General features: G+C 56.5%; 1 protein-coding gene across 1 annotated transcript in view; it reads left to right on the forward strand.

Annotated features, from left to right (window-relative positions):
• Window positions 1-18,548, forward strand: part of HCN4 (hyperpolarization activated cyclic nucleotide gated potassium channel 4) — a 42,994-nt gene extending 24,446 nt beyond the window's left edge. Inside the window, exons 2-8 of the mRNA XM_023654049.2 lie at window positions 126-549; window positions 8,946-9,107; window positions 11,052-11,270; window positions 13,275-13,421; window positions 13,530-13,770; window positions 14,101-14,265; window positions 14,380-18,548. Of these exons, the coding sequence (XP_023509817.2) occupies window positions 126-549; window positions 8,946-9,107; window positions 11,052-11,270; window positions 13,275-13,421; window positions 13,530-13,770; window positions 14,101-14,265; window positions 14,380-15,836 (2,815 nt within the window). The 3' untranslated portion in view covers window positions 15,837-18,548. The remainder of the gene's footprint in view (window positions 1-125; window positions 550-8,945; window positions 9,108-11,051; window positions 11,271-13,274; window positions 13,422-13,529; window positions 13,771-14,100; window positions 14,266-14,379) is intronic.
• Window positions 18,549-20,439: the final 1,891 nt, after the last annotated feature.

Here is a 20,439-nt window from a genome sequence, read left to right on the forward strand (position 1 = left end):
CTCAGTGACTCAGAACCTCCCAAGACTTACCTCTCCCACATTTGCTCTCCCTCAGAGCTTTCTCTCTTAGTCTGTAACTCTTTCTTTCTCTCCTCCTGTCAACTGACCCCTGTGTCTCTGGGCAGATTTTACTGGGATTTGACCATGCTGCTGCTGATGGTGGGAAACCTGATCATCATTCCCGTGGGCATCACCTTCTTCAAGGATGAGAACACCACACCCTGGATCGTCTTCAATGTGGTGTCAGATACATTCTTCCTCATCGACTTGGTCCTCAACTTCCGCACAGGAATTGTGGTGGAGGACAACACAGAGATCATCCTGGACCCGCAGCGGATTAAGATGAAGTACCTCAAAAGCTGGTTCGTGGTGGATTTCATCTCCTCCATCCCCGTGGACTACATCTTCCTCATTGTGGAGACACGCATTGACTCAGAGGTCTACAAGACTGCCCGGGCCCTGCGCATCGTCCGCTTCACCAAGATCCTCAGCCTTCTGCGCCTGTTGCGTCTCTCTCGTCTCATTCGATATATTCATCAGTGGGAAGAGGTGAGTCGTCAGACTCAAACCTATTGGGGCGAAGGTGTATCTTCCTTCCAGGGAGAGTGAGGGGCCAGCAGGTAATCTCGGATAGTTGCACGTGGGCTGTCAGATTGTAGTAGGCACACTTGCTCCAAAAGGACAAAAATTAGTAATTTCTTGACTTCCTATCATCTGTGCTAGATACAGTGCAAATCACTTTACAGGTAGTATCTGATTTAAGTCTCTAACAACCATAGAGGGTACCATATAGGTATGTGTAGGTACTCATTTTTTACATGAGGAAACTGAGAGACAGAAAGATTAAGGGATTTATACAAGTCACAGAATTGGTAATTGATGAACCTGAACTCCAGTCCACTGTTAACCACTGCACTATGTTGTAGGGGTTGCAAACTCGTAAGCCTTTGGGGCCCAGGCAGGGAATGTGAAGGGTGAAAGGGGCCAGTTGAAAGGCGGTAGGGAGTGTGGTGGACTGGGGAAGCCTGGAGAACACACCTTCCGTCTGTATTAGGCAGCCTCTACCCAGCTCTAGTCTCTTGTTGCCGAGTGGGAATGGGCCCAGGGTTACTAGATCTATGGGTTTATTGTGAGAAGCAGAAATCTGGACTTTTGTGTAAATTTTGTTGCAACTGTCTTAGGTTGGGTTCTTCTCGAGCAATCCCTGAGATGAGGATTTGCATGAAAGTGATTTTTTTGGAGGAGGTGTTTCCTGGTAAGGGATTGGGGAAAAGGCACAGGGAAAGGAAGGAAGGAAGCCAAACAAGGGTGACACAAGCAGAGTCCTCTAGGGAACTCTGGGGACAGTATGTACCACACCTCAGAGTTGTCCCAATAAGGGCAAAGGAGTTGCAATTTTTTATCCCCTTACCTGTCAGTCATTGGCTCAGGGCACTTCCTGCCCTCGGTGCCAGGTGCCAGCAGACAAAGTCGTTTCCAGCAGCCTGGGGCAGGCCTCTGACAGACAGCCGCAGGTGCTGGCTATAGGGAGTGAAAGTGCTGAGGGAGCCCGGAGCTGTGTGCATGTGAACTGTAAAGGGGTCCTGGGGGCTGTGGGTGGGGCACTGGCTGCAGAACCTAAATGACAAATTGTGAAACAACTGGGTGGGCCAACGCTGTCCTGGACAAGCCTAACTCATCCCCGAGCTGAACGCAGTCCTCTGTGGAGGAACAGAGGAGGCGACTGGGGTTTGAAAAACAGCAGGTGACCTTGCCAGCACTTCTGTCTGTGTCTGCCACCACCCAAATTACGCCTTTTGGTGGCAGCAGCAGGCAGGCCAGCCTGGAGGTACTGGGTAGGGGAGACATGCTCTGTGAGACTGCTCACCTTGGGGTTTGGAGCAGGCTGTGGCCTGGGAAGCTTCTGCGGAGGTGCATTTCCGGCCTCAGGTCACTGCCTCCTGGTCTCCAGGACCTCTGCTTGACTGGATGGAAGTTCCCATGCTCAGTATGCAAAGTCCCCACCGCACCCTCAGCAGCAGCCTAGACCCTGGGCAAGAGCGGAAGGCTGATGGTTGGGGCACTGGCAGATGGAGGTCAGAGGTGTCGTGAACACCTGCGCTGCAGAAGTGCCTCCACCAGCCTGGCAGAATCACTCCATGGCAGAAATTCTCTTTGGCTTGGAAAATTTGCGTTATTCCTGCTGACAGAGGAGGTGCAATGACTTGTCCAAGGTCACACAGCTGAGCTGGAGCAGAACCCAGTTGGCTCCTAGCAATGTGGCAGTCCCTCCCTGGCGGAGTGGACTGCTTGTGGGCTTTGGAGCTAGAATGACACGTGTGAGACCTGAATTGAAATCCTGGCTCCACACTGGCTAACTGTGTGACCTTGGTGCCACCTTGCCTCTCTGAGCCTCAGTCTCTTATCTACAAAGTGGGTATAAGTAGTACCTTCCTCATTGGAATGTTGTGAGGATTAAATGAGATGATGTTTGTAAAACCTTTAGCATGAAGCCTGGTGCAGAGAACCGTTTAATAAATGCCCCTCCCCACCCCATCATCTTAGTCACCCCCTACACTTCTGCAAGGTGTTTCCTTTTCTCCAGTACTTTTTACCCATTATTCCGTTGGTTCCTCACTCGGGATGGCTCCCAGCTGAGCTTGGGAGGGTAGGCAGTAGAGCGGTTGTGGGGTGGGGTAAGGAATTCTGTGTGACAGGTTGGGTTTGAGATGCCTATGGGATATCCAGGTGCAGAGAGATGTTGGCATGTGGGTCTGAGCTCAGGCCTGAGAGGGAACAGAGAGGGTGATGGTGGTGGTGGCCTGGGCCACTCTGCGTGGCTGCAGAGGATGGCTGGAGACATATTTCCTGGAATGCCCTGACAGGCTTGTCTCTTGGTTTCTGTCCCAAGTAGACATGCAGCACCATGTTGGCTCCCTCAGTCCCCAAGAACCCTCAACTTTCTGCCTGTCTTGGACTTGCACCTATACTGTCATTAGAAGCAGAGAAGTAGTTGCTCTTTCCCTTCTCTCGCATCTGTTTGTGTCTCCAGGCATCAGCCCCCTGAGGGCTAACCTTGCTCCTTCCTGTGCATGGGCCCCGGGGACAATGGTATTTGGGGGCATTGGCAGTGTTGCCAGTGGCTCTGGGTACAGTAGGCCCTGGGACAAGAGCTAACCACTTCTTTTACTGTCCTTGCACCATACATCCTGGGAGCTCAGGCCAGGGCTCCTGTCCCCACTGCCACTCTAGCCTGGCTACCCTCTGGCCTATCCAAAACTGGTCAGGCTGGCTCTGGCCCTAGCATTTCCCTCAGGTAGACAGAGGCCCCAGGAGGCCTCAGGTCTGGGCTCTGAACTGGACATTGCTACCCAACCTTGTGGGTGGAAGGGAGATCCCAGGAGGCCAGATGGATGACTCCCCACCCCCTCCACACACACCCTTATCTTGCCTACCAGCTGGGAAGGAAATTGCTTTGAGCTGGTTTCTGCTGGGCACACTGCCCAGCTAAGGGCTCCCACTGGACCCCCGGGATTGAGTTGGGGTTTCCCAGCTAGCCTCAGGAACCCTGTCTCTAGATCCTTAAGGGCCTGCCCCAGGACCGGGGCTTCTCCTCGCCTCAGCCTGGCCTCGGGGCAGCAGCAGGGAGAGCCTTTGAGGCCCCTGGTCTGCAGGAGGCGTGGAGAGGGAGGTATTTAGTAGAGAAAACCCTGCCCTGTCTCCTCTTCCCACTCCCTATGTGAATCTCTTTCTTTCTTTGTGCCTCAGTTTCCCTGACTGTCAGGCATACTCTGATGTTCTTGGAGACCCGGGCTCAGTCCCTACTCCAGTCTTGGCGAGGATCATCTCAGCTGATTCTGAAGACATTGTTGTGACGCTGGGTAGGGGCTGGGGAGTCGGCCTCCCATGGAGAGGGAGAAGCTTGTCCAAGGCACCCTGGTGAAGCTGCGGAGATGCTAGGCTCCTGACCCCCATGCTTCAGCCGCCTGCCCTCGCCCAGCCCTGCCCCCAGTGAGAGATCCCAAGCGGTAGTAGCGGGTCTCAGGAGTCGGGGTAGGTGGAGTGGTCTCAGCAGGTGTAGGCTGTTGTCTCAGAGGACGCCCGCCTCTACCTCCCTCCCGGGCATCTGGGTCAGCATCCTCCCTCCCGAGCCTCTCCCAGCCAAGCCTCTTCCCTTCCTCTGAGGTGCGAGCTTGTTATAGGCACGGAGGCTATTGTTAGAAACCGTGGTCGCCCCCCTTCGGATGTTCCCTTGCAGGGCCCAGCACCCCAGCGACCCAGCCCAGAAGCCTCTTCTTTCCCTCGGCAGCCTGGAACGGCAGGAGGCAGGAGGCCAGCCCAGGGCAGCTGTGCAGCCTCGATGAGTCTCCTCTCCCTGTGGGCCCCAATTTTTCCATCTCTCTCTGAATCCTGAGTTTGGGACGACGCATAGGAGTGGTACTAGGGGGCGGGAACTGGCCCTCTCTATGGCCCTCAGGAAGGGAGCCAGCATGACCCTCAGTTCAGCTACCTCCAGGCTTTGTCCAGGATGCACATATACCAGCCACTCTCTTGGGCCTGGGATTGCTGTCCTCAATGTGGCTGCTTGTTGCTGAGACAAAGGGAGAAGTTTGTTCTTCCCTGAGGAGAAAATGAGTCCCCGAGAGGGAACTCAGCCAGGCCCTGAGAGGAGATCTTGGCAGAAACTCCAGTTGCTCGTCTGTCCCCAGGACTGAGACATTTATTTGAGGGCTGGGGAAGAGAGGGAAGGAAAGGAACTGACATGCACTGAGCACCTTCTGTGTGCCAGCTGTGGACATCATCTCTCCTGATCCCCAAGACAGCCTTGGGAGCTGGCAGTTATGGAGCCATTACACAGCTGGGGAAACTGAGGCTCAGAGCAGAGAAGGCACTTGCCCAAGGCGCAAGATGTGTCCTCTCAGATTGTGCTGTGGTCGAAAAACTGCAGAAGGGAGTGAGAATGGAGCTTCCCCTGAGTGCCACCAGGGGCACAGAGAGTGATCTGCCCAGGCTACCTGTCCCTGCCTTGCAGGGGCCTGGAAATGAAGGTACTCAACCCCCACAATCAGAACCAATATCATAAAAGGGGATTTTAATGAGGTATAAAGAGCAAGACAAATATTTGCGTAGTGCAGCTGACTTGCGGGTGGCCTGTAGCCCCAACCCACAGCGGGGACACAGGAGTGTTTAGCAGCCTCTCCCAGCAACGTCCAGCCTTGTTCTCAGCAACCAAGCCTGGGTGCCATAGAGTGTTGGGGGTGGGGCAAGTGTCCTCGCTCTCTGGGGTACCCTCCTAGCCTCAATAGGTGCATCCTCCCCACCAGCTCTTCACAGGAATCTCAGACCTTGCCCTGTTGGTGGCTCTGGCTTTCCAGTATCTGACAGCCATCTGCAGCCCTCCCCACCACCAAAATCCTCCATCATCCCACCCCTCCCCATCCCCAAAACCCTCCTCTGGGCACTCCAGCATCTGTGTCCCTCTTCAGCCCAAGACCAGACGCCACCACCATCACATGCTCTCTGTAGGACGCATGAGTCTGTGCCCACCTGCAGGAGAAGGCACCTTTTTCCTTCCCGCAAAGACAAAGATAGATTCCCTGGGGGCTGTATCTGCCCAGAGTGGGGCCCTTTTCAAATGCCACTCTATACACTGGTGGCAGCTCTGATCCCCATCGTCATCGTCACCTTCACCTTTGTCACTAAGCACTTCTCCACTCCTGAAACCCTACCACATGCTCTGCCATATTCGTTACTGAGATCATGATAAAGGCAAAATTAGACAAGGACCTGGTCTTAGATGAAAATTAGTTATGAAGAAAAGAAAAACATAGGTAGTACAAAAAGAACAGAAGAGCTTGCATAAAAATGTGCCAACCTTGATACTTGCGTCCTTAAGACTCAGAGTGATTCACAGAAAGGAGCAGATATGGTGGGCTACAGCAGCCTGGGACATCCTCTAAAGATGGTCAAAGTCTTCCTTTAGCTCCAATATAGTATCTAGCTTGGGCTGTTATAACAAATACCACAGATTGGGGGGCTTCAACAACATTTATTTCTTTCAGTTCTGGAGGCTGGAAAGATGAGATCAGGGAGCCAGCACGGTTGGGTTCTGGTGAGGGCCCACTTCCTAGATTGTAGAGGGCCACTTTCTTTCTGTGTCGTCATAGGGCAGAGAGAGATCATCTGTCTTGTCTTTTTTAATAAGGACCCTAATCCTATTCATGGGGCCTCCACCCTCATGACCTAATCACCTCCCAAAGCCCCACCTCCTAACACCATCACATTGGGGATCAGGTTTCCACTTATGAATTTTCAGGAAACATAAACATTCAGTCCACAGCAGCTGGGAAATGAAGGAACTTAATAATAGTGACCCACGCATGTGCGGGTTCAGGGCCCAGAGCACTTTGTTAGCCAGTTTAATTTCTCCAGCAACCCTGAGAAATGGGGCGCCGATGTCCAGCTCGTCTTAGTTGAGGGGAGGCTGAGGTGTGGTGGGAGGTGAAGGTAGGTGCTGGGGATGGCCATCTCTGAGACTGGGTGGTCCTGTGTCACTCACCCTCCCCATTCCCAAGAGTGAGGGAGCTGGTGGCATCCTGGTCAACCAAGACTTTGAAAGGTTAGTGACTTGCCCAAGGTCAGCGAGCTGATCAGCTAAATGCTAAAAAGACAGAAGTGGGATCTTCCCTCAGAGCCACCTCTGGGGACCTGGTGCTCAGGAGCCACTGTTGGATTGTGGGGAGAGGCTGGGGGAGCCTCCTGGGCTTAGGATCCAGGCCCTGGGGCATGGCCAGCAGTGGAGGGATGGCCAGAGGCACTGGCATCATGCTTAGCCATGCTCTGCATCCCAGACACCGGCCCCAGTCCCCGCTGAACCCAGAGCCCAGTCCAAAACTGCCCTGCTTATTCTCCAGTGCCCACCGCTCCTTATACTGAGATGTGTCAGCTTACGCAGGGGCGGGCTTGCTCACAGCCCCGGGGCTGGTTTCTGAGCCCTGGGGGGGTTAGGCTGCAGGCACACAGCTCTGTCTACAGCATTACACAGTGTTTGTGGAGGCAAGATACCAGGGAGTCCCACCCGGCCCTGGTCCAGCTTGCTGTGGGAATCTGGCCATATCACTTGGCCACTTTGGGTTTGAGTTCTTTTATCTGCAAAACAGGACTGCTGAAAACCACCCTTCCCTCACTGGCCAATTAATAACCCGCCGGCAGCCCTGGGTCCAAATCCGCCTCTTCCACTGCCGCCGTGACCTTGGGCAAGTCGCTTCACTTCTCTAAGCTTTAGTGTAAAATGGGTTAACAATATCTTTAGCAGAGGATTGTTGTGAGTTTAAATGAAATGAAGACTATAGGGTCACGTGCCCACACTCAGGTGTGGTGGTATTGTCCCTCTGTCACCGGGGCCATGGGGAACCATGGGACAAGCTGGAGCTGCCATCCTCCAGTAAACTTTCCAAGGGCTGTTTCATCCTGAAAATACTCCACAGCCTTTCAGCTGGGTCATCCAGAGTCATGCTACTCAGGGGGCCCCAGGTGGGGAGACCCTGGGGGTTGGACAAGTAGCATTCATCTTTGGTTTTTCAAAACCTAGACCCAGGCTCAGCCCACATTCCAGAAGGGGAAACTGAGGTCACTAGTATCAGAATATCCTGCCACCAGCTACAGGGCTGACCACTAGACAGGGAGTTGAAATATCTAGGCCTATTTCTCTAGGCCTCAGTTTCCCCATCTGAAATGGGTTTAAACTAGGTCTCTGTGGCATTTGACAAGTCTCTAATTTTGGCCCAAAGCCCCTTTCCAGGAAGGTTGCTCTGCCTGGGAATAGTATGGAGGGGCCAGAACTAGGGTTCCCAGAGTCTCACAGGCCGGAGGCAAGGCCAGAACTTCCAGAGACCTCCCTCTAGACTTCCTTCCATCTCTGTGGCCCCTCTCTGCCCTGCCACCGTGATGATCCCTGCTGAAAGTGGACTGAGCAGCAGCTCTGGGAGGAGGCAGTGGGGCAGGGATGCTGGGATGTGTCTGCCCTTGGCCCTGCCCAGCCACACTTCGTCCTCCCACTGGGAGCCACAGGAGTAGAGATTGACGGGCGGCAGTGGGCTGGGGTTAGGGTCCTGTACTTTATTAAACAGCACAGGAGCACGTGGCTACGGATACATATTAACTAATCATAAAGATCAATTATTAACAACTTATCAATTAATAATGGTTTGTAATTTATTGAACACTTCTATACCCAGTATTAAGCACTTTGTATGTATAATTTAATCCTTTTGACAAGCCACTCAAGTAAGAATTTTTATTGCCGTTTTCCAGATGAGGAAACATGATTAGAGAGGTGCAGGGATTTTCTCAAGGTCACACAGCTAGGAATTGGGCAGGAAGTGGGCCTGGGAGCAAGGTCTACCTGAACTTAGAGGCTGTGTGTCTGTGCCACTCCCTCTTCAGTCCCCTGACTGCCTTATGCAGAGCCCACGGCCCCTGGGTGGGTCCTGTGAGTCTGGTGATGGGTTGAGGGAAACACCATGCCCCTGGCCTGACTGCAGACTGTGGTCCCCTAGGGAGCCTCAGACTGCCTGGCTCTTCTCTCTATTGTCTTCACGGCCTAGGCAAGCTGATGAAGTGGCTTCTCTGCGCACTTCGGGGCTGTATGGGGCTCCTGGTGCACTCCCTTCCCATGTCCAGTCTGGATGGCTGGACTTCCTGTGGGACACCCTCCTGCGCCCCCACCGTCTGCACATATCCCAGAAGGCGTCCATCTGGGGCCCTACAGTCTGCAGTCTGCTGCTTCCAGGGCCTGGCCTGATGCCTTCCCACCCTAGCCACAGCCTGGACCTGCACAGAGCTGGGCACTCTGCCAAGTATGAGCAGAACAGGGCCCACAGCAGCTGCAGGGTCTGGCTGGGAGAGGCCGACCCTGTTCCCGGCCATCCACCTAACCGGGCCAATTTCTTCACCTCTGCCCTCAGATCTTCCACATGACCTACGACCTGGCCAGCGCCGTGGTGCGCATAGTGAATCTCATCGGCATGATGCTCCTGCTCTGCCACTGGGACGGCTGCCTGCAGTTCTTGGTGCCTATGCTGCAGGACTTCCCCGATGACTGCTGGGTGTCCATCAACAACATGGTGGTGAGCGCCCAGCCTGGCCCTCCCTCTGGGCACGGCGGTGGGGGTATGAGGCACATGTGGGCAGAGCAGGTCCACAACTTGGAACTCCTGAGTCCCAGCATGTAGGACCCTGAGGTGCCAGTGAGGTGCGCAAGGGCACGTGGTTCTAGCTGGTACAGGCCTGTCATGGAGCTCGTGGCTGTGTGCTGCTCCCTCTGCCTTCCTACAGCCTCCACTGCAGTTGGGAGCCTCGATATTTGGCCCCGATTTCACCCAGGGAGACTCAGACCTGGACTTCCTCCGATTATATCAGTTGTGGCAACGCCGGGCTGCTGGCTCCTGCCTCCCACCTCTGCTCCTCAGAGGCAGACCAGCCCTTAAAGCTGAGCCTGAGAAAAGAGGAACCTGTGAGGGGCACTGTTTGCAGCTTGCATAGACTCCTAGATCACACAGCTAGCCACTTTCTGCTCCAGCAGCAGAGCCAGGCTGTCCCCCTACCTGCCCTTTCCACCGCCCAGCCCTCGCCCCACATACACACACATCCTGGTCTCAGGTGAGGTCCTGAGCCTGGAGGGCATGGAGCCTGACCCCCTCCCTCCCTAGCCTTCCAACCCTGTGGGTGGGTAGGAGAAGTTGGAATTGGGGCCGTGGAAGCCGCAGGGCAGAGCCCCCCAGCCTCCCTCTGGACAGGGTGGGCACCAAGTGGGGCCGGAGACCCGTTGGACCTGTGAGCCTTTCTCTGGGTCCGGCAAATCCCTGCCTCTCTCCTTTTCCCTCTCAGTCAGGTTGGTTTGGTCTGAAGGCAAATCCCCAGGGCCCCAGGGGGGGAAAACCACTTTGAAAGAGGTGAAAGAGACCCCGAGGCATCTTTCAGCATCAAACAGGGCTTTACAAAACAGCCTTTTGATGAGCTGCGTGTAAATGAATCTGCCATATGGATTGAATTTCCCGGTCCCCAGGGGCTCAGCAGGAAGGCCAGAAGCCCTGACTGGAGGCAGCTGGGGGGCCACCCCTGTTCCACAGGCAAGGAGCCTGGCCCCTTCTACCCCTGGAGATCAGCTCTGTGGACCTCCCACCCTGGTCTAGACTGGGAGCCTCCAGCCTAGCTCAGCTCTGTCCGGGAAGGTCTGAGTGACCTTGAACATGGCACCCAGCTCGTGTGCTTTCCTCCAGGTGCTTGGAACAACCTAGAAGTGTGGAAATACTTGGGGCTCTGGGCAGGGGTGCTGTGGGCCTTATGCTAGGGTGGGTTTCTGCATTGTCACCAACACATCTACCACGTGAGCAGAGAGGCACTGGGGTTCATCTGGTGGCCCCCTCATTTGGGACAGTTACCTCTGTGTGAGGGTGACAGGCCCACACATGCACTAAATTCAGGAGATGGCCCTTCTGAGCCCAGTGTTCCCACACTGAGGCTTCCTTGCGACACCGACTGGCTTTGGAGACAAAAATAGCCAGGAGCCTCGCTCCCTTTCTCCCTCCTCCTGCCCCAGCCTTGTGTGTTCCAGACAGCCCACCTTCTGGGGGAGGGTACTAGTGGCTGCTTCCCTGGATGGATGCCGGCGGGGTTCGCACGGCAGAACTTCAGCTCAGCAGCACTTTAACTTTTGCTCGCCCAGAATGAGGACAGTGTTTTTGGCTCAGTCTGCCAGAGTTTGTCCCCCCAGGGGAAGCATATCTGGTTTTGTAATTGAGGTCAGTGGGGAAATGGGCTTTGCTCCGCAGTAATTTGGAGGGGGCTGGAGTTATTTCAGCAGGGTGGCTTCCCTCATCACCAAGCGTTGTCAGTGTGGCCTCCCTGCCCCTCACTGAGGTTTTGGGCCAGCAGCAAGGTTGGGAGCCCCGGACTCGGCCACTGGGAAAGAGTTAGGTTAAGGGGTGAGAGGTGGCAGGGACTTTTCTAGGCCTGCCCTCTCACAAGTCTGAGCCCACTCACCCCCCATCCCCTAATCTGTCTGTCCACAGAACAACTCCTGGGGAAAGCAGTACTCCTACGCCCTCTTCAAGGCCATGAGCCACATGCTGTGCATCGGGTATGGACGGCAGGCACCCGTGGGGATGTCGGACGTCTGGCTCACCATGCTCAGCATGATCGTGGGCGCCACCTGTTACGCCATGTTCATTGGCCATGCCACCGCCCTCATCCAGTCCCTGGACTCCTCCCGGCGCCAGTACCAGGAAAAGGTAGGGCAGAGAGCCATGGTCCACCTGGGCTCTCTCAGGAGAACTTGCCCATTGGTCCTTTCCACAGGCTCCCTCGTGTCCAGCCCTGTGATTGGGACCCCCTGTGTGGGAGACAGAGGAGGAAGAGGGGGACCCCTCCTAGATGAGAACTACTTCAACTCCCTGGCCTTAAACTTGTAGATGTCTTTTTATCTGGACCCACCTTTCCTCCTGCTGTGGCAATTGAGGGCCTGTCTCTGCTGACTGAGGACCCCTCTCCCTCTTGCTGCCCCTGTGTCCAGAATCTCCTCCAGCCTCTCTCTCTCTGGACCTTCCCATCAGCACTGAAACTTGCTCATCTCTCCCTTGTTAAAAACAGCAGCCTTCCCTCCACCATCATCCGGCTTTGGCTGCTGTCTGTCTCTTTTTTCATGGACAAATTCGTAAAACAAACCAACCAAAAACCCACATTGTTTATGGCTACTGCATCCACTTTCTTATCTCAGCCCACTAAACCGAAGTTCACCAGCGCCTTCTGTGTTGCTAAAGCCAGTGGGTGCTGTTGGGTCCTCATCTCGCTCGGCTCCCTGCGGCAGTTGGCAGTTATACTGCCTTCTTGGCTTTGCTCTTGGTTTCCACGACCGCGCTCTCTGAGTTTTCCTCCTTCCTCTCTGGCCAGTCCTTCTTGCTCTCCTCGGCTGGCTTGTCTTGTCAGTCATCACACGTGGGGCCCTGGTGGCTTGGGCCGGGCTCTCTGCTGTTCTCTCTCCTGTCTTCCTAGTGCTACAGCTTTGCTACCCCCAGCCCCAGGCTCTGTGTTTGCCTCTATGCAGTGGGGCCCAAATGATATAATCAGCCCCCACCTTCTCCTTGGCTCCAGACTGTCCATTTGGTGCCTCCTGGACACCTCAACCTCCTCATGTCCAAAATGAGAACAGTCTCCCCACCCGCTTCACTCCAAACCTCCGCTCTTTCCCGTTTTGTTAGTGGATACAGTGGCACAGATGCCCAGGCCCAAAACCAGAAGCCACTCTTGAGGTCCATCTGTCATTAATGCCTAGCTCAGCACGTCATCTCCCTTCCCTTCATCCCAGCTGGCCTCTGCCTGGGCCGCTGCAGCTGGAAGAACATCAGCAAATGTCATCCCCCAGCCCTCCGTCGCTCTTTGGCACCCTCTGCAGCCGTACCGTGTCCCCACCTCTTTGGAGCACTAATATGTGAGAACAGGCTCCCCTATTCTGCTTGTTCCTGGGGTTTAGGGACTTCTCTTAAATCCCAGTATGGGAAGAACCTCACATTCTCACTCTCCACCCACAATCCAGGGACAGCTGTAGTAAGCCCCGCCTTCACTCCCAGGGTAGGTGGGAGCCTTGCTCATTGGGTTGAGCCCTGGGCACTTAGGTTCACAAATCTCTTGTCCCCAAACCTCTGTTTAAGGTCCCTGCTCTACTGGGCTCCTCCCCTGGGCTGGAGTGGCTCTTCAACAAAATGACTCAGCCTCGGCTGGGCCACGTTTGGATAGAGGCCATATGATGGGTCAGGCAGCCCGGCTTCAGCCTCCAATCCCTCTACCCCATTGCAGCCCGTTCTGCTGCCTATGCCAATTTGTTACCACGGGTAGGAGACGGCTCCTTCCAGAGTCAGTCAGGCCTCTCTGGCTCACAGTGTAACACAGAAAAGTCCAACATTCAGGGGAAACTGGATCGACCTCCTAGTCAGTTGGTCTCTTATATCTGGGATTAGACAGTTCCTATTGTCCCACAGCCATCTCCATAGCACTGAACGCGGTGAGACCAGACACTCTGATGGAGCCCCAAGCAGCTGGGAGTCAGGGCCATTTTCTGGGGCACAGCGTGACCACACCCACACTGAGGACCTCTGTCTTGAGGAGTTAAGGTTGGCCAAGACGGCCCACAGGGTCATGCAGCCCTGGTCACCAGCAGGGCTGAGGCCGGGCAGTGCCAGCTGGGGCCCTGGGGCCGGCTGGCAGGGGGTGACGCCCTCTCCTCCTTTCCTGGAACTCAGTACAAGCAGGTGGAGCAGTACATGTCCTTCCATAAGCTTCCGCCCGACACCCGGCAGCGCATCCACGACTACTACGAGCACCGCTACCAGGGCAAGATGTTTGACGAGGAGAGCATCCTGGGCGAGCTGAGTGAGCCGCTGCGGGAGGTGAGCTTGCCCACAGCCAGGCCGGGCAAGGGAGCAGGCCTTCCTCTCGGGTGGCTCCCCTCACCTCCTTCTCCCCCTCTTTCCCAATCCACCCCATCTGGGGAGCAGGAGATCATTAACTTTAACTGCCGGAAGCTGGTGGCCTCCATGCCACTGTTTGCCAACGCGGACCCCAACTTTGTGACATCCATGCTGACCAAGCTGCGCTTTGAGGTCTTCCAGCCAGGGGACTACATCATCCGCGAAGGCACCATCGGCAAGAAGATGTACTTCATTCAGCACGGCGTGGTCAGTGTGCTCACCAAAGGCAACAAGGAGACCAAACTGGCAGATGGCTCTTATTTCGGAGGTGAGGCAGCCAAGGGGCTCTGGGGGGACAGGGGAATGGGCTGGAGAGACACCAAGGATGGTAGGCATGGCAGGCCCTTCGTGGCTACTGCCCAGAGGTGGGTGTCTGTGAGACCAGTATAGGAGTATGGTTCCAGAGATGGGAAAGACCATCCAGCACCCATTTGGTGGGGGAGGTGGGCATGGCATCCAATGTGGTCACAGCTAGCGGGTAGGAACCTTGTGAACCTGTCAAGCTTCTGGACCAGGCTTTGGGGACCTAGGTCAGAGTGAGGCAGGAAGCCCTGTGGAGTCTGACAGAAGCCTACCCTGACTCCTGCTGTCCTGGCAGAGATCTGCCTGCTGACGCGGGGTCGGCGCACAGCCAGCGTGAGAGCCGACACCTACTGCCGCCTCTACTCGCTGAGCGTGGACAACTTCAACGAGGTGCTGGAGGAGTACCCCATGATGCGGCGGGCCTTCGAGACTGTGGCGCTGGACCGCCTGGACCGCATTGGTGAGGGAGCTGGGTGGGAGGGTAGGAGGGAGTGTTCCCTGCCCCACGAGCTGGGGCGGGCTCCCCCTCTCTGCCCCTTCTGGCCTGAGTTCCTGCTCTTGTTCTGTGGCCCAGGCAAGAAGAACTCCATCCTCCTCCACAAAGTCCAGCATGACCTCAACTCAGGCGTCTTCAACTACCAGGAAAATGAGATCATCCAGCAGATTGTGCAGCATGACCGCGAGATGGCCCACTGTGCACACCGTGTCCAGGCTGCCGCCTCTGCCACCCCGACCCCCACACCCGTCATCTGGACCCCGCTGATCCAGGCACCACTGCAGGCTGCCGCTGCCACTACCTCCGTGGCCATAGCCCTCACCCACCACCCACGCCTGCCCGCCGCCATCTTCCGCCCTCCCCCAGGCCCCGGGCTGGGCAGCTTCGGGGCCGGGCAGACACCAAGGCACCTGAAGCGGCTGCAGTCCCTTATCCCTTCTGCCCTGGGCTCCGCCTCACCTGCCAGCAGCCCGTCCCAGGTGGACACACCATCTTCCTCCTCCTTCCACATCCAACAGCTGGCTGGATTCTCTGCACCCGCCGGACTGAGCCCTCTCCTGCCCTCCTCCAGCTCTTCCCCACCCCCTGGGGTCTGTGGCCCCTCCCCAGCTCCCACACCATCTGCTGCAGCTGCCACCACCACTGCCGGGTTTGGCCACTTCCACAAGGCGCTGGGTGGCTCCCTGTCCTCGTCCGACTCTCCCCTGCTCACCCCACTGCAGCCTGGCGCCCGCTCCCCACAAGCTAACCAGCCGCCACCCCCTCTGCCGGGGGCCAGGGGAGGCCTGGGACTCCTGGAGCACTTCCTGCTGCCCCCACCCTCATCCAGGTCCCCGTCATCCAGCCCAGGGCAGCTGGGCCAGCCTCCGGGGGAGTTGTCCCCAGGTCTGGCCGCTGGCCCACCAAGTACGCCAGAGACACCCCCACGACAGCCTGAGCGGCAGCCCTTCCTGGCAGGGGCCTCTGGGGGGGCTTCTCCTATAGCCTTTACCCCCCGAGGAGGTCTCAGCCCCACTGGCCACAGCCCAGGCCCCCCAAGAACTTTCCCAAGTGCCCAACCCCGGGCCTCTGGCTCCCACGGTTCCCTGCTCCTGCCACCTGCATCCAGTCCCCCACCCCCCCAGGTCCCCCAGCGCCGGGGTACACCACCCCTCACCCCAGGCCGCCTCACCCAGGACCTCAAGCTCATCTCAGCCTCTCAGCCGGCCCTACCCCAGGATGGGGCGCAGACTCTCCGCAGAGCCTCCCCACACTCCTCTGGGGAGTCCATGGCTGCCTTCCCGCTCTTCCCCAGAGCTGGGGGCGGCAGTGGGGGCAGCGGGGGCCTCGGTCCCCCTGGGAGACCCTATGGTGCTGTCTCCGGCCAGCACGTCACTCTGCCTCGGAAGACATCCTCAGGTTCTTTGCCACCCCCTCTTTCTTTGTTTGGGGCAAGAGCCGCCTCTTCTGGGGGGCCCCCTCTGACTGCTGCCCCCCAGAGGGAACCTGGGGCCAGGTCTGAGCCAGTGCGCTCCAAACTGCCGTCCAATCTCTGAGCTGGGACCCCTCCTCCCTCTCCTCGCTTTTTTTCTCCCTTCAGGTTTAACTGTGATTAGGAGATAATACCAATAACAATAATAATTATCATTTAAAAAAAAACTCACACCAGAAAAACAAAAGACAGCAGAAAATAACCAGGTATTCTTAGAGCTATAGATTTTTGGTCACTTGCTTTTATAGACTATTTTAATACTCAGCACTAGTGGGAGGGTGGGGGGAGGGGAGCAGGCAGGGCCCAAACACAAAAGCCAGAGGAAGGCAGGTGGGGTCTCTGGGGCTTGGCAGGGGTGGGGGTGACCCATGTTTGGGGTTCCTAGAGCAGATCTGTCATTGTATTCGTTTAAGGGCAACAGCCATTGCCAGCCCCTTAGCTGTGAACTTGGAGCCCCATTCTGCTGGGGGTCATCTTGTTGCCCCAGAAAGGGGCTGCCCTTGGGTGTGTTCCTGGGGAGCCTCAGTTGCCTGAGTCCTTGGGACAAAACAGGGCCAGGGCCCTGAGAGTCTTGCGTTTTTTCTACTGCAAACTTAGCAAGATATGTATATGAATATGTATATGAATATGTATATGTATATGTATGTAAGATGTGTATATGTATAGCTATGTAGCGCTCTGCAGAGCCATGTAGATAGCCACTCACATGTGTGCACATGTGTGTGCAATCTAGTTTAACCCCATGTCGCCAGGACACCCAGGTCACTTGACATCCAGCAGCCAACCTTGGCCCTGCCACTGGGTCTTGGGGAGTCTTCTCTCCAGGCCTCAGGGAAGAGTCCCCCAGGGTTCTCAGCAGGCCCCCTCTCTCCCCATGTCTGGTCTCCGATCCAGACCCAGACTGACCTCTCACCTCGTGGAAGCAGAAGACTTGGCTGTGCCTCTCCTTTCCTGTAGGGCCTCAAGCACATCCTGTCGCCTCTGTGGCCCTCGGTTTTCCCATCTGTACAGTGGGAGGTGAGAGAACTTCTTTACTGAGTCTGCTCTGTGCCAACCACTGGTTTAGCGCTGTGCACTCATTAACTCCTTCCATGTACAAAGACCACGAGGCAGGTCTTTTGATTCTCCCCATTTCACAGATGAGGAGACTGAGTTTGGGTAATTTTTCCAGAATCATGTAACTAGGAGTGGCAGAGCTGGGACTGATCGGAGATTTGCATCCAAGCCTGCCCGGGGAAGAGCCCGTGCGCCTTCCCTGAGAGCACTGTGCAGAGGGGCTGAGTTAGGTGGCCTCCAGACATGGTGCAGAGGGAAGGGAATCAGACCTGGTTTGAATCCCAGCCCTGCCACTCCTTAGCTGTGTGCTCTTGGGCAAGATATCTGACCTTTTCTGTTACCTCATTTGTGCAATGAGAATAATTATGGTCCCGCCTCACCAGGACCTATGAGGACCAGATGAGAAAAGTCCTATATGTGAAACGCCCAGCCCAGCACCTGGCACGTACCATAGTAGGTACTCAGTAAATCATGTTTTTCTGCCCCCTCCTCATGCTCCCTCCCCAGCCTGTTGCTCCAGTGAGCTATGGTGGGAGCCCGGGCACGTTGCTGAGGGCTCCAGGACTTACATCTCAGGATGCAGGAGGGGGCTGGGTCTCCTGAGGAGCCTAAAGAAGGTGTGTGGCCACTGGTGGGCTTGAGCCAGGCCTTGAGATGTGGGAGGAGTTAGAGGGAATGGGGAGAGGGGAGGAAGGGAAGGAAGAAGGAAGGACAAGTAAAGGAAAGAGAGGAAGGAGGGAGCAGGAGGTGGGCTGGGGTGCACGGTGGGGGTGTGACTGAGGTAGATGTGGGGCTGTGGAGTCAGGGGCTTTGGGAGGAGATCCAGAGGCCGGAGGGTCAGAGGGAGGGCCCTGGAGGACAGATAAGGGGATTGGCCTTGATTCTTGAAGGCAAGTAGGAGGCAGAAGCAGGTCCAGAGTGAGGGCCAATGTGAAGGCAGCTCAGATGCCTCCTGAGGCATGATCCTCCCCAGCAAGACCCTGCCAGAGCCAGGGTCAAAGGTCTGCTCCCTGCCTATATGGCAGGAGCAAGTTTGGCTGCCAAGTCCTGAATAATGAGGAAGGCTGGTTCCACCTTGTCCTTCCAGAAGCCTCCTCCATGCTCCAAGCCGGAAGGTTGGCAAGATCAGGTTTTGTCCTGAGCTGTCCTGGGATGTGAGACAGGCCAGTTTCTCCATAGATGGGCCACAGGGACTGGGAGGCAATAATCCGGGAGAGAAGGGGGTGAAGGATCCTGGGGTCTTAGGTAGAGGCTAGGAGCCGCCTGGCCTTGGTCTCTACTGGGGCCCCGGGAGTTCTCAGAGCTGGAAGGATTTAATCAGTAGCCTCGATCTCAGTTCTACACCCACCCCTGCCCCCCAAGGAAGACATCAGGACTTGATCCAAACCCACAGTCTAGTCCTGGAGGTGGCAGGGCAGGTGGGGCGGGGCAGGAATGGGGGTGGAGAGCCCAGGGGCAAGGAGAGTGAGGACCACCCCCCTTGCCATCAGGGCCTGGGCTCACCACCCTCTTCTCTTCACACACACACACACGCACACACATTTTATAAAAGCTCCAACCCAGTCCAGCCCCTCCACAGAGACTGGGGGAGCCGGGTCCGGTCAGTGGGGCGTCCTATGCCGAATCCCCCACAAGCAATTTTCAAATCTTCCACTTTTAAAACAGAAAACGGTAAATGGGCCGTGTTGTATATTTTATTTAAATAAAAAAAATTCCAGCACGTGCTGCCTTCTTCTAGGGGCCAGGGATTGGGGTGGGGCGGTGAGGTTAATGGGGAGTACTGGAGGCTCGAGAGCTGGGCTGTGGATGGCGCTGGGCTATGACCTCCAGAGCATGTGTGGGCACTTGTGTGCACAAACCTGTGTCCCCAAGAGCTGCGGGGCAAAGGTGCTAGAAGATGAGTGGTCTGGCTGTGGACGTGGTGTGGACTCCATGGACTGGTGAGAGACATTGAGGAGGGTGAGCACGTGTGTGTGTGTGTCCTTTGCTCCTGGAGGTGTGAGACCCTGACTCAGATCGTTCCCACCCCAGCTGCCAGGGCTCCAGAGTCCCTCGGACTCCTTGGTGCCCCCTCAAGAATGAGGGTAGTCAATGTGCAGGTGAACTGTTGGATACTGAAGAGGGAGATGCCCTCGTAGCCTGATCAGATGGGCGTTAAGAAGCTAGAGGGCGGCAGGGAGACGAAGGTGACCAGGCTGGGGGGAGGGGTCACGGCAGGACAGAGCTCGCCTTTCAGAGTGGCCAAGGGTGGGCCACGGCTGCTGGGCTCCTGTGTCAGTTGGGGAACCTGAGGACACACGGGGGATCTGGGGCCTCACTGTTAGGAGGTGTCGCACCCAGCGGTAGGCCTGGCCCCCAGACCCTCTGCAAAGCCCTCAGAGGGCAGCCTCCACCCGCGCTGGCTGCAGAGGGTTCCCGCAGGCCCTGGCCTCCTCGGGTAGGAGAGAGGCAGCCAGCCAGGGCTGGAAGCGCGAGCTCCCTGGGGCTCCCTCCCGGCGGCGACGACGCGGCGCGGGGAGTGCCGTGTTGCCCGCCGCCAGAGGAGGGGAAATTCCTTGGGAAAGGGCAGGGAACCCGATCCTCATCACTGATTGCCGAGTGGATGCTGTTTCCATGGTAACCGGCCTGGGAGTCCTGTTGCTAAGGAGGCAGCTCCGCAGGCCCGGCGTCCCCATGACAACCGCCCCCTACGGCCCAGGCTGCGGAGCTTCCCTGGGACCCGCAGGGAGGGCAGGGGCGGGACGCAGGCTTGGCCTTTGGGGCTATGGGGAGGCCTTTGCGGACAGACAGCGACTGTGAAGAAGAGCAAGGTGGGAGGGATTAACTGTGGGCCCCAACCAAGCCGCGAGGGTAGTGCCGGCGGCGGAGGGCCTGAGAACACTCACCCCCTCCCCGCACCCCTGCCCACTCGCGCTGGATCGACCCCGGACGCCGGCACAGGGCCTTGCTCCTCCATTGAGGGGCCGGGGCAACACCAGTCACTATGTTCTCTGTTCCCTGACTCCAAAAGGACACTTAGGAAGTACCTACTGTGTGCTGGGCATTCCATCCTTACAACCACCCTAAAGGGTAAGAATTAGCCTCAATTACAGTGAGCTAAAGGGCATGAGGCGCATAGAGGTAAGGAGCTCACCCCAGACCAGCTGGAACATGCAGGAGCTGGGATGCACCCCCAGGTCCTAGAGACTCAAACCCTGTTGCTCCCTCTTGGTGGTACCAAGGGCCAGTGGTAAGGGCTGTCTGTCCCAGTGCAGACAAGAAACTGTGCAGTGTCTGCGGAGAATTTAAAAGCAAGATTAAAAATGACTAAATGTCAGTTTGCTTTCTCTTATCTTTCACCATCACCATCTATCAGCGATTCTGAACATCATTGATAAAATACTCTTCCCACCATAGGAGACACCACCACCACCACCTACCAATGTCACTGCACCCCATGCTCCAGCCCCCACAGATACCTGCCGTGCTGACGGCTGCCAGCAGGGTGGCAAGGCTGAAGGCCTCCTTTCCGCCTTGGTGGGGCTCAACCAGATTGGAACTTTTTCAAGAACATTTTAAAAGTGTAATGCAATCCCTCCCTCGCCTCCATGTCTCTTCCCAGCAGCTGCTCC

Source organism: Equus caballus, chromosome 1, assembly GCF_041296265.1.
Source record: "Equus caballus isolate H_3958 breed thoroughbred chromosome 1, TB-T2T, whole genome shotgun sequence".
Classification (NCBI taxonomy): Eukaryota; Metazoa; Chordata; class Mammalia; order Perissodactyla; family Equidae; genus Equus; species Equus caballus.